General features: G+C 44.7%; 1 protein-coding gene across 10 annotated transcripts in view; it reads right to left on the reverse strand.

Moving 5' to 3' along the window:
- ADGRL3 (adhesion G protein-coupled receptor L3) overlaps positions 1–13,604 on the reverse strand; it is a 738,987-nt gene that overhangs the window by 67,505 nt on the left and 657,878 nt on the right. For all 10 annotated transcript variants that reach the window (XM_074993922.1, XM_074993917.1, XM_074993919.1 and 7 more), the window contains 2 exons: positions 10,041–10,166; positions 2,859–2,955 (listed from right to left, as the gene is read on the reverse strand). In XM_074993922.1, coding sequence (XP_074850023.1) covers positions 2,859–2,955; positions 10,041–10,166 — 223 coding nt within the window. The remainder of the gene's footprint in view (positions 1–2,858; positions 2,956–10,040; positions 10,167–13,604) is intronic.

A 13,604-nucleotide genomic window follows, 5' to 3' on the forward strand; every position in this document is an offset into this window, starting at 1 on the left:
GACGTTGCCAGCCCTGGAAGACGTGTAGACGTTATTCATCGAAATAGCCTATTTCGATGTTGGCTTCACGTGTAGACGTAGCCTAAATGTACAATTTCTGGCTTGTACATTACTCCTCCATGCTTTTATTTCACTCTTGCCAATAAAGCATTGATGACACGACTGCTGCCTTAATGCTTGATGCACATTACAGTATTCACAGGAAGAAAAAAAAAATCAGGAAACTTGTACTGTGGAATTGATTTAACAGGACTGCCACAATCTGGGAGGGACTTAGGAAACAACTTATGCCTAAAGCTACAAAAGCCCTAACGCCATACCGCCTTCTTCCAATTAAAACACGGGCACCAAAATCTAAGCGTGAAATAAAGGAGGGTTTTGTGCCACTGGAGTCATGTTAATTTCAGGCACGGTGTTCAACCATAGCACCCTTTGTAACAAGAGGTCACATGATTCTTCTGAGTGTTAACTCCCAAGGTGGTTTTGCAGTCTCCATCTGCACAGATTCTTTAATCACAGAAAAAAAATTGTGGAATTTGGTATCCACCTCCATGGGTGGATGCTAACCAAAGGTACTGCACCGTCAAAATGTAATAATATTGCAGGGGATGGGAATTTCTCAGGAGCATCCTGCTAGGTGCAGAAGGTGACACTATGGAGTCCTGCTTTGTCATTTTAAGAAGCCATTTTCACCACTGAACATAACTGAGCTGACAGAAGAAAGATGTCCATCCCGCCCTCGTGAACCCAAGAGGTTCTGCTTGCAAACACACCTTTCCTTGCACTCTACCCAGATGCTAGAGCAAGTGAATCTGTGCAGTATTTGAAGGGATTCACAACTTGTGCATTGAACAGGGAAGAGCTGAGACTGTGTAGTGGGTGAGGGAAGTCTGCTCCAGCTGCAAAGTCCACACACAAAATCACACTGTGCTGTGAGGAATGGAAAGAGGTGTAAATAGCAACCAGTGAGGAGAAAACAAATGAAAAGGAAGCTTCTGTGATGGGACTGCCTAGTATAAGAATGCATATACAGAGAGAGCCCTGCGCAGATACCAGATCTGGAGCTGCATCCTAACTGTACCTGCAAAACCAAGCTGCAGATATCCACATCCTTACCCGGGGATGCAGATACCTACGGACATAAAGTGGATATCTTCAAATCTGCAGCATTCTAGATGCAGAATTTGTATCCACATCTGCAGCTATATGTGCAAAAATAAGCTGTGGAAATCTGCAGATTTGCTGGGTTCTTTGCATCTTCTGTTTGCTTTGATGAATTGACAGTAAAAAATTGCATTAAGCCAAAAATGCCAAATAGTGGGTGTAACAGGAGAGCAATAGACACTCATATTTACTAAGCAACTCTCTTCTTTTAAAATGACATGGACAAGGTACACAGAAAAATCAGGGAACTTAATCCAAACTTCTTGACCCACCACTAATTCGAGATTCAAAATCTTTAAACCCCCCACCCCTGCCATTTGGCAAACTCACAGCAAAGTCAATGGGAATTTTGCCTGCTTAAGGACCAAATAAGAACCAAAGTCCTGTTTCTTCTCTCACACCAACTCTACACAGAAACAACTCTATGGACTTTGGTGGCATTACTTTTAACTTACATTGGTATAAATGAGAGGTGAATCGGCCATAAGGGCCAAATCCTGTCCTCAGTTTACAACAGTATTTATCTGGTAGACTTTTGTCTGCGAAACCAGGAGCAGAATGGGGCATCAAATACTCCCCTTCGACTCTGGCCCACAGATAGTTATTGAAGGCAGACTATCACAACTATTTCACTAAAGGTGAAACAGAGCAGTTTGTGAGGGTTGGTGGACCCAAGTATCATTGTTCCTGGTAAAAGCTCAACTAGACACTTCTTCAAAAGGTGCTAAAATTTCACACTACCATAAGTGTTATATTTTAGTTAGCATTCCTCCATTGCTACAGCCGTCCCTCCCAGAGCTCTAGAGAGCTCACGTTAAGTGAGGCATTCCTTCTAGATACAGGTTGAACTTCTCTCATCCGGCACCCTTGGGACCTGACCATTGTGAAACCAGAGACTTTGCAAAAGCAGAGGTCAATCAATATTGTCTAGCAGCAGTACCAACACTTCCACTGCTTACTGGGCTCTTATCAGATATTTAGGGGTAAATTACAGCTAAATAACAGCACAGAACACTGAAAGCCAGGACTGGTGTCTGTAAACAAACTTCATGGGACTGCGGGAAACTTGACCATGCCCGTAAGTGGACATCCAGGTAGTTAAAATCATGCTGGGCCATGGATGTTACCACAGCAGAGTGCTGGATAAAAAAGTTTCAACCTGTATCAAGCTCATTCATAATTCCTTGATTCCAAGTACACAGGTTTGTCTTAAGTGTGCATTCTGTGGTGTGTTGTTACTTCCACCAATACTATGCTATTGCTTTATACCTGGGACAATGTGGCTTAACAGACTCTACAGACACAGAGCTGCCCATTTTTACTGCCTGCAATGAGGTCTGACAGCTCACCAGCTGATGGCTCTAGCTGTCAACTACAGGAAAAAGTGTTGTTTTCTTTTAAATTTCCAAACTTTTGTGGAAATTATATTCTTGAAAATGCATGCACAGAAATAAGGAAAAAACAACCAACCAGACCCTCCCCACACACACAATAAAAACCCTTCTCCTGTTAATAAAAACTGGGATACACTGACCGCCATTCCACTGAATCTCATTCTGTGATGTAACACCCTTAGCACAGGGAACAAGGTCTGGAACAATTTGAGGTGTGGGGAGAAGGAAGGGGGGAATACATTTCAGACTACTTAAAAGTAATCATAAAAGTTATAGATAAGAAAAACCGTTTATATTTACCTCTGTTGAGGGAGGCTGAACTGTTTATATCTCCAGTAATAAAGGAAGACTCGGACTGCTTTCGAACTGTGTCATTCCACATTCTCCGAATCCGGCTCTGAAGGGGGATTGAACCAGAGCAGGAAATAAATTTTTAGCAGCTGTAGATAGATTTATTTCTGCCTCACTAAGGACAGCTCACTGGCAGGCCTAAAGGATGAGACCTTTTCCTAGCCAGTTGTAAGCAAGCAGTTTCTGATTGGTCATAACCCGCCTACTAGACTCTCACTGACTGTCATTTGTATCTCAAATAAGAAGTAAGTCACAGCACACCATACAGTTTCTAAATATTAATAAAGAAGCAAAACAGACCATGCACAAAATAACCTCCCTGGAAGATATCGTCCCAGCTCTGTAGTGCCAGATGACTGAGACTAACTCACAGAAAATAGCATGAATGCATTTAAAAATCCCTTGTTGTCTATTGATCAGTCTCTGTTTTTAAAATATACTGGAATTGTTGTTTTATGTTTAGGCATCTGTGGATGTCTTAAGTTTTCCAGAGGTTTATTATCCACCGTGGGGAATGTGAGAAATAAATACAACCACAAAACAAGGACAGTTATATTCACCCAATGAAAAACGTGAAAATGTTGACATTTATGGTACAGTATTTATTGAAGAGGTCTTCTTGTGATATCATGAACTTAGTGGCTCCTGTTTTGTCTTTCTGATGGGTTATGGAGCATTCACCATTGTCACTCTCGACACACTACCTCCTCCTGCTTTGGAAAATCTACTGACAGATTTCCAACACGCTAAAGAGCTGCAAGCACAGCCATTTTTTTCAGAACAACTCAACTCCCAGTAAAGCCTACTGTTCCTTGGAAAATTGGTCATTTCTCTTAGGTCTCTGAAGATGGAAGCTGATCATCTAGAAAAAACCCAGTCAGGAAATGGGAGGTGTTGAGTGCCGAGTTGTTTTGACTATCTGGCTCCTGACTGCTGGCTAGTTTTCCTCCCACTTCACTGGAAGAAGTGGTCCAAAGAGACACCCTCCCCAGCTGTATGTCTGGCAGAATGAGCGGTGACCAGGTGACCACGCAGCAATGCTGTGCAAGTGGGACTGTCATGGATCTCCACAAATGTGATTGGGAACCCCCGTTTGGGGGCACGGCTTCCAAGCTCCCTCCTTGTCTCCTGACGCAGGGAGAACAGGTCAGGATGCACTGGCTGTAAGCCACAATATAAACATATATTGCAATAATAATGAAGGCCCTGAGTCCCCACTGTGCACCATCAGCACATGGCTGGTGTTATCCCACTGGTTCCAGAGGCATTACCTCTGCATCACCCAGTGACAAGGCACTGGGCGAATGAGGTGTGAGGTGCACAGGTTTGCACTGCGGTGTCAGCTCCTCTTCCCTAGTTTAAGAGTCGACACCTCAGTGCTCCTTGGTGCATGAGAATATACGGCCACAGACCTGACTTATGAGAGGCCTGGGAGAGTTCCCTGAGCAGAACGCCTTCAGCTCTTCCACATGGCCAAACCGGGAAGGTGCATGGCAATTGGATGAGTTGGAACAGACCCAGCAGTGGAGGCTCGGAACAGCCACACACTAGGAGTTTGGGATATGACTGCCCGGGCCCAAAGAGGCGGGTTAGGCAGGAAAAGGTGTGTGGTGTTGGGGGGGGGAGGAAGGTGTGCACATGTGGGGAAGCGGCAGACATGAGAGAGAAGCCCTGAGGGCGTTCCATGTGCAAAATTACAAATTCAGTGCCCCATGTTTTAAAATTCTGCAAATTTTATATGTATCTGTCAGATAAATGTGGAGGCTCCAGCACGCCACTGAGGAGCACAGGCTCCTGGCTGCACAGAGTGGGGAGCTCACTGTGGAGCTCACCCCTGGGACACGGACTCAGTAGTGAGGCTGCGCCCAGTCCTGACACAGCGCAAGGAGCAGGCCTGCTCCAGAAACACCTCAGGGCCCTGCCCTTCCATATGGGCGGGCAGGCAGGCCCAACAAGGCAGGCTCCACAGGTGGAGGGGCTTACTGAAGGGGACTCCAGGTGTGGGCTGTGAGGTAATGTATGAGGAAGTCTGGTGCAGGCAGCTCAGGGTGGGATCCAGATGCACAGGGGCTTGTTGAGGGTTTCTGAGTGCAGTGGAAATAGGGCTCTGCATGGGGGGTCCAGGTGAATGTGGTTCGGGCTCAGCAGGGCTGCATGAGTGCTGCGGGTACAGAGCTCAGCAGCGCTGGGACTGGGTGTGGGAGACAGGAGGGGGTCAGGTGATGGGGAATGTGCGATCAGTGGATCCAAGTGCAGTTGGCTGAGGCTCAGTGGTGTGGGTAGTCCAGGTACAGGAGAAGTGTGGTTTATTGCAGAACTCCTGAACGCAGAAGATGAGGCTCAGCAGGAGAGCCTGAGAATGGGGGCCGGGGGGGCAAGGGGGCTGGCTGTCCAGGGGGTGGACTTGGGGGAGCAGCTCCCTATGTGAGGATCCCTCCCCCTTCATTTGATGAGCAATGGGTGTAGGAAGCAGAGGAGTGGAGTTTGCAGAGCTTCCTACTGCTGGGGAGAAATTTGGTGTTGGGTCTGACCCAGCTCTGGATGTCATACAAAAAGTTCTGTACTCCCCAGCCCAGCTGACCTCTTGCCCTGCAGTGATTGACCTGTCTGCTAACTGCCCTGCTGGGGAGGGTCTTGCAAGGGAGTTATTTTTCTGCAAGGAAGTAAAGAAATCTGAATGGGACATAACTTCTACTCAAGCATAGTTGTGAAGAATTCCCCCTCTAGGATCAGTAACACAACTTGATTTTATTAAGACCTTTGACAAAGTCTTATGAGCTTTTTTGCGTGAGTAAAGTAAAGAAATGTAATCTGGAGGAAATTAATACAAGGAGCAGTCACGTAGCACTTTAAAGGCTAGCAAAATAATTTATTAGGTGAGCTTTTGTGGGACAGACCCACTTCTTCAGACCATAGCCAGACCAGAACAGACTTAATATTTAAGGCACAGAGAACCAAAAACAGGAAGCAAGGAGGACAAATCAGAAAAAAATGATCTAGGTGAGCAAATCAGAGAGTGGAGGGGTGGGGGGGAAGGTCAAGGATTAGATTAAGCCAAGTATGCAGATGAGCCCCTGTAGTGACTCAGAAAATTCCCATCCCGGTTCAAACCACGTGTTAATGTGCTGGATTTGAATATAAAAGCCAGCTCAGCTGGGCTGTTTCCCTTTGAACAGCGGTGCAAAATTTTTTTTTCAATAACACGCATCCTCTTAAGTCATTAACAGAATGGCCCATTCCATTAAAATGTTGACTAACTGGTTTGTGGATCTGGAGTGTTTTGATGTCTGTTTTGTGCCCATTAACCCTTTGTCTAAGGGAGTTAGAAGTCTGTCCAATATACAAAGCATCTGGGCATTGTTGGCATATGATGGCATATTTGATGTTAGTAGAGGAGCATGAGAAAGTGCCCTTGATTCTGTGAATAACCTGGTTAGGTCCAGTGATGGTATTTCCAGAGAAGATATGTGGACAAAGCTGGCAGTGGGCTTTGTTGCAAGGAAAGGTTCCAGGACTGGTATTCCCAGGGTATAGACTGTGGTTGTTTGTGAGGATTCTCATAAGGTTGGGAGGTTGTCTGTAGGAGAGAACAGGCATGTCACCCTAGGGCCTTCTGGAGTGTGGCATCCTGATTAAGGATAGGTTGCAGGTCTTTAATAATTCGTTGCAGTGGTTTGAGTTGGGGGCTGTAGGTGATGACCAGTGGTGTTCTGTTCTTGGCTCTTTTGGGCCGATCGTGGAGTAGCTCGTCTCTGGGTATTCGTCTGGCCCTGTCGATTTGTTTCTTTACTTCTCCCGGTGGAAAATTCAGGTTTATGAATATTTCGTAAAGATCTTGCAGTTTTGGTCTCTGTCAGTTGGATCAGAGCAAATGTGATTGTATTTAAGAGCTTGACTGTAAACAATGGATCTAGTTATGTCTGCAGGATGGAAGCTAGAAGGGTGTAGACAAGTATAGCAATCAGTGGGTTTCCGGTACAGTGTGGTACTGATCAGGCCATCCTTGATTAATACTGTAGTGTCCAGGAAATGTTTCTCTTGTGTGGAGTAGTCAAGGCATAAGATGATGGCGGGGTGTAGCTTGTTAAAGTCTCTGTGGAATTCTTCTAGAGTCTCTATACCATGGGTCCAAATCATAAAGATGTCATCAATGTATCTTAAGTAGAGGAAGGGGTAATAGGGGACGAGAGCAGAACACCGCTGGTCATCACCTACAGCCCCCAACTCAAACCACTCTAACTCAGGGACCCCTCCATGCAACAAACCCCGTTGCCAGCTCTGCCCACATATCTACACCAGCAACACCATTATAGGACCTAACTAGATCGGCCACACCATTGTGGGTTCATTCAGCTGCACATCTACCAATATCATTTATGCCATCATGTGCCAGCAATGCCCCTCTGCTATATACATCGGACAAACTGGACAGTCTCTATGGAAAAGAATAAATGCACACATATCAGAAATGGCAATATACAAAAACCCGTAAGAGAGCACTTCAATCTCCCAGGCCACACAGTAGCAGACTTAAAAGTAGCTATCCTACAGCAAAGAAATTTCAGGACCAGACTCCAAAGAGAAATTTATGAGCTACAATTCATCTGCAAATTCAACGCCCTCAGCTCAGGCTTAAACAAAGACTGAGAATGGCTGGCTAAATACAGAAGCAGCTTCCCCTCCCTTGGTATTCACACCTCCAGATCAAGCCTCACCCTTGCTGACTGAGCTAACCTTGTTAACTCCACCCTTGCTCTGGCTTATTTATACTTGGCCCTGCAGATTTCCAAGACCAGCATCTGATGAAGTGAGTGTGTGCTCACGAAAGCTCAGGCTCAAAACTTTTCTGTTAGTCTATAAGGTGCCACAGGACCCTTTGCTGCTGTTAAGAGTATGAGTGTTACGGAAAAAAAAATTTCGCACCGCTATTCAAAGGGAAACAGCTGAGCTGTCTTTTATATTCAAATTCGGCACATTAACATGTGGTTTGAACCGGGATGGGAATTTTCTGAGTCACTATAGGGGCTCGTCTGCATACCTGGCTTAATCTAATTCTTGACCTTCCCCCACAACCCCTCCACTCTCTGATTTGCTCACCTTGATCATTTTTTTCTGATTTGTCCTCCTTGCTTACTGTTTTTGGTTCTCTGTGCCTTAAATATTAAGTCTGTTCTGGTCTGGCTATGGTCTGAAGAAGTGGGTCTGTCCCGCGAAAGCTCACCTAATAAATTACTTTGCTAGTCTTTAAAGTACTACTTGACCGCTTTTTGTTTTGATAGTATATAGACTAGAATGGCTCCCTCTCTGTTACTATTAATATAAGGAGTGTGCACGACTGGTTGAAAGACCCATACTCAAAGACAGTTACTAATGGTTTGCCTCAGACTCAGAGGGCTCATTGAATGGGGTGTGTTGACTTGCACGATGGAGTGGAGAGCATACTTTTAAATTTGTGGATAACAATAAGCCGGGAGAGTCACTTGCACTTTGGAGAAGAGGATTAGAATTCAAAACAATCTCACCAAAGGGGAGAAATATTCTGAAATCAACAAGATGATATTGAGTAAAGATAAGACAGAGGAAGGAATAAATTAAATGAACAGCTGCAACACAGAGTGAACCGGTTAAGAGTCCTGAAATTATAGTGCATCACAAATTGACTATGAGTCAACAATGCAATACAGTTGCGGAAAAAAGCAAACAGTCATACTGAGATGTATTGACAGGAGTGTTACGTAAGACACCTTATTTCAGGGGAATTCAATAGCAGACTATAGGCAGTATCTGGATCACCCTGTCCCATTACTATGTGTGGTGACGGTGTATAGTCCCTCACACATATCAGAAAGCAATTCTTGAATGACACCTTGGAAAACTTAAAATAAATAACAATTTGCTTCCAATACAACATAAATCACCAGTAATATTTTCCTGATGGGCTATAAACTGTTACTCAGTGCATGTTTCTAGCATAATTTAATAGGTGAACTGGCAAATATAATTAGATCTTTTAGTAATGCAGAATAAGTGTGTGTTCGGTTTCTCTTGATTAAGGAGTCAGCTACCTCATTTTATATGAGCTGCTCTTCATAAATCAACATCTTCACACAGTTTAGGGAGTAACATGCCAAACTCTCCAGAAAAATAAAAATTGCATTTTTGGTTGAAGAGATCATAGCCAAGTTTTGAAAACAAATAATATTATTTGAATCTTAGCTGATTCTTTGCAGAGATCCCTGAACTATGGAAACTGAATAAACCAACAAACTGATCAATATGACTACCAGCAGAAAGTGCCAGGTCTCAGCACCCAGCCTGTACAAAATTTTTAGGGTTTTTTAATCAGCAAAACTATTTTGTTGGGCTAGCACATTAACCCTCTCACAGGAAACATGCATTCCTTAGCCCTGGGGGTGGCGTGAGGTGGGGTGGGGGACACCTTTGTTTTCCACCTCAATTCATTGAAAGGCTGCTGAAGGGTTGCTAATGGCAATTACAACCTAAGGTCACCAAACTATCAGAACAAAAAAGCAGTCAAGTAGTACTTTAAAGACTAACAAAATAATTTATTAGGTGAGCTTTCATGGGACAGACCCACTTCTGTCTGTCCCACTTAAGTCTATCCCATGAAAGCTCACCTAATAAATTATTTGTTAGTCTTTAAAGTGCTACTTGACTGCTTTTCTGTTTTGATAGTATACAGACTAGCACGGCTCCCTCTCTGTTACTAGTCACTAAGCTATGTTCAATTCAAGGCTGTCCCATATCAAAGCATGGGCCTAAACTGTTTGTCCTGAGGCTGAGGTAAGTGTGAAGCAGCTCCTTTGACACCGAGTACCCTCCCATAACAAAGATTAGAGTGTACCGAGGATGGAGAGAACTGAAAGAGTGATACCAAAACCAAAAATCTCTGTGCTGCCAATCTATCACATCAGTTTTGCAATCAGCTTATCCCCTCACCTCACCCCCTAGTCGGTTTGATCAGCAAATGAACCCTCCTCAACTGTTGCATGTGAGAGGATTTCTCATTTCCAGAAGTGAATCCTTTCCCTACAGATCCCCCGAACAAATGGATATCCGATCAGCAGGGAGATAAGGAGGGTTCCATTCCCACACACGAACGCCGTTTACCTGTGAGCCTGTGGAATACCGTCCAGGAGTCCGTGACCCAGATGTTTTGCCCGAGCCAATGGAGCTCTCTGTACTTTTCCCACTACAGCAATGTGTGCGCAGGCATTTTCCATATTCTTTACGTACCTAGACAATTAAAAATTAATTTCCATTAATGGGAGACTTCCTCGCCAAATCAAAACTTAAGATTTCCAACGTTTTCTCCCTTCTGTGCTTCATTAAAATGTAGCTGGTTTGGTACATTTAGAATAATTCCATTTCACATATTGGCAGCGTTCTTCCAACACATGAGCTCTACCTTTATGTTGTCATAAGACACTGCTTTTTCTTTCTTTCTTTTTTTTTTAAAGAATGCAATTCACAGATATTAAAAGAATTTAGCTACCTCGGAGACACATCAAAACAGCCAGAGCGAAACTAAGGATATTCTATTTATGACTGAAAATTAATATCTTTGTAGATTTGATACAAAGTGGCATATTGGCTCATCATGGTGCTAACACGTTATTGGTTCTGGCAGGGGACTAGAAAGAAAATTGCAAGAAAAGAAATGTATCAGAGACATCGATTGCATATATACAGATACACAAACTAGAAAACTGTGGAACTGCTAATCTTTGAAATGAAGTCTTCTGTGTTCAGAACAGGTGGGAACGGTGCAAACTTCCCCATACAGTCCTGGAATATGACAGACGAGACTGAGGATGAGTTAATGGAATTGTTTGTCTGGCACACAAAGTGAGCCAGATTCTCGGCTGGCAGAAATTGATGCCATTCCCTGGGCTTGAGGCTCTTGGCACTGCAGAAGTTTGGACTGGATATATAATTTAGCCTGTGCATGCACTGAGACCAGAGAAAGGCCGGAGTGAAAATGGGTTGTCCGCTGAGCTGGGTGATCTCAGGCTGTGCCACAAATGTGGAAAAAGGCCACTTTACTTCTCGGCGTGAAATGTAAATTCAGTAGGAAACCAGCAGAGGTTAGTCTGAGAGCACATTGTGCTCTCTGCCAGCTGATTAAATCTCTCTCTCCCGTCCTTCCATGGGCATTTCAGAAACCTATCTGTGGAACTATTGCTTAAATAGCAGATTACAGGGCTTTTTTATTAGGCCTTCCACGAGAGCTTGAGACAAACACAATACCATGAGTGCCCAGTGTGCTCTGAGTACCTAATCAGGCCTTTGCTGAGAGAAAATAATTCAATCGCTTTAATTAGCCTCCGCCTGCTTCCCACTAATGCTACCTGCTGATTTTCTCCTCCATGACAGACATGAAATAGTTCCCCCACCCTCCTGATTCAGCCAAATAAAGTCTCCTTTCACCTATATTGGTGTAAATCAGGAGTAACCCCACTAAAATCATTGACAATACACTGGAGTAAAACTGGCCTGAGTGAAAAGAGATACTGGCCAAAGAGTGTAAAATCGGCAGCTTGTGCTCCAATGCTATCACACCATTAAGGGAGCCTGCGCTAGAAAACACAATATGTGCACGAGCTCTGGGAGTCAGAGCAACAGGGTGCACAAAAAACACAGCATAAAAAGAAGTCCAAAGTCTTCAGAAAGTCAGCAAGCACAGCAGACCCCGAGCCCTGAGAGCTGAAACAAGTGTCATGGAGAAATGCACTCCCGGGCTCCTAAGAACATGCAACACCCCCTCAGTGCAGGGCTGGACCTCAGTGAAATTAGCACTTAACAAGATTTGCAGACAGAATAGCCTAAAATTAGGCAACAATCCCCACAACATGTGAGGCTCCTGTGATAACTGCAGAGTGTAGAAGCCTAACGATGTTTCTGACAGTCTGAGCTCTGTTCAGCTCACCTCCCTTTTTAAGACAGCATCTTCCTGTATTTTATTATTATGCATGAACACTGAAGAGCTTACGACTCATGGCCACTAGTTCGGATTTTAACTAAAGCATTCAAGTCTGTTATGATGATCACTCTGGAGATGAAATGACATGGAACAAAAATTTGACTCCAAATTTCTTTCTTTCAGTTTAAAGCATAATGGTCTAGTGCGGCTGGTTCTCAAACTGCTCCCAAACAGCTTGCTGGCCAAAGTGTTGCTTGGACTGCCTATCGGTTGCAATGCAATAAATAGGGAGCTTGTTCCTGCTCCAAGTCAATGGGCAGATACCTGTTCGCTTGAATGGGCCAAGGCCAAGCCCCTAAATCCTACTGCATGGAAGTCAATCGGAGTCTTTCCAGGGACTTCAGTACACTTGGGATGTGGCCTGTCAGAGGACAGGGCCAAAGGTCAGTACGACACCAGTTCTACTTTATTATTTTCCAGCCCGACAGGCCACTGGGCAGGATTGGGGTCCAAGTTTACAAGTGCTAACACATTCCATTCCATTCCACTGTAAACTGAACAGAGATCCTGGCCTTATTCCTAGACTCACAGAACACTCGAACTGGAAGGGACCTCGAGAGGCCGAGTCCAGTACTCTGCCCTCATGGCAGGACCAAGCAGCATCTACACTGGTGTGAGCAAACTTTTTACACCAGGCCTGCTTTTTGTCCCTGCAGTTAGCAGGGGCCCCCTGACCCAGAAGTGATGCGTCACACTCCTGTGGCAATAATAGCCATGGGGGGAGGGCGGGGAGGTAGAAGGGGCCACGGAACCTCATCACCTAATAAAGAATTTTGCTGGTCTTTAAGATGCTGCCGGATTGCTTGTTGTTTGTGATTGCCTGCGTAAAAGTTGGCAAATAAAAAACCTACATGACAAGACTGGAGCTGAACTGAGTTATTTGGGAACGGAGTGGTTTGCTGAGAATAGGGGCTGCTGTTTGAAGAACTTGCCTTGCCACCTTCCCCAGACCTCCCAGGCAACACTTAGAACAGAAAATTCATGCTTAAAGAATCCACCCAATCAGTTACCTAGCAGTCCCAAATAGCTCCTGGCAGCCCTTTAAAGTTGAACAAAAGATCAACATCATTGCACTTTAAACAAAAAAACAAAAGGAACCCAAAAACCTGGACTGTCTCTGGGAAGCTGAAAAAAGGGGCTGTGCCAGTAAAAGCTTACCCCCACTCAGCTGCCTCTGCAAAACGTGAGTACCAGCTTGCTCTCCTGGGAGAAGCTGACAATGTGGCTCGAATGTCGGCAGCACAGGTCAGGTGAGCTGGGGAAGGCAGCAGAGGCCCCCACGGCAGTGTGGGGACAAAAAGTGATACTGGCCCTCTGGCAATGGAGAGACTGCAGGGGGCTGGTAGCACAGCACATGAGCACTGCACAGCTGTGAACTGAAGTTACAGGGAGGCAGTGGTGGGCCCCTGCTAGGGGCTGGAGGGGAGGATGGACATGACTGCACTGTGCCCCCATTTTGAAATTTGGGCATGCCCCCCATTTTGCTCATCTCTGATCTCGACCAACCCTGGCAGTGTTTATTTCACCTGCTCTTAAATATCTCCAATGATGGAGGTTCCACATCCTTGCTAGGCAATTTATTCCAGTGCTTAAGCATTATACAAGAAGTTCACTTAACAATGGTAGAAGATATTTATTTTTAAGGCCTTTCATACCTCTGAATTTCTATGCTCTACAGAGTGGATCTTAAA

Source organism: Carettochelys insculpta, chromosome 4 (genome assembly GCF_033958435.1).
Source record: "Carettochelys insculpta isolate YL-2023 chromosome 4, ASM3395843v1, whole genome shotgun sequence".
NCBI lineage: Eukaryota > Metazoa > Chordata > Testudines > Carettochelyidae > Carettochelys > Carettochelys insculpta.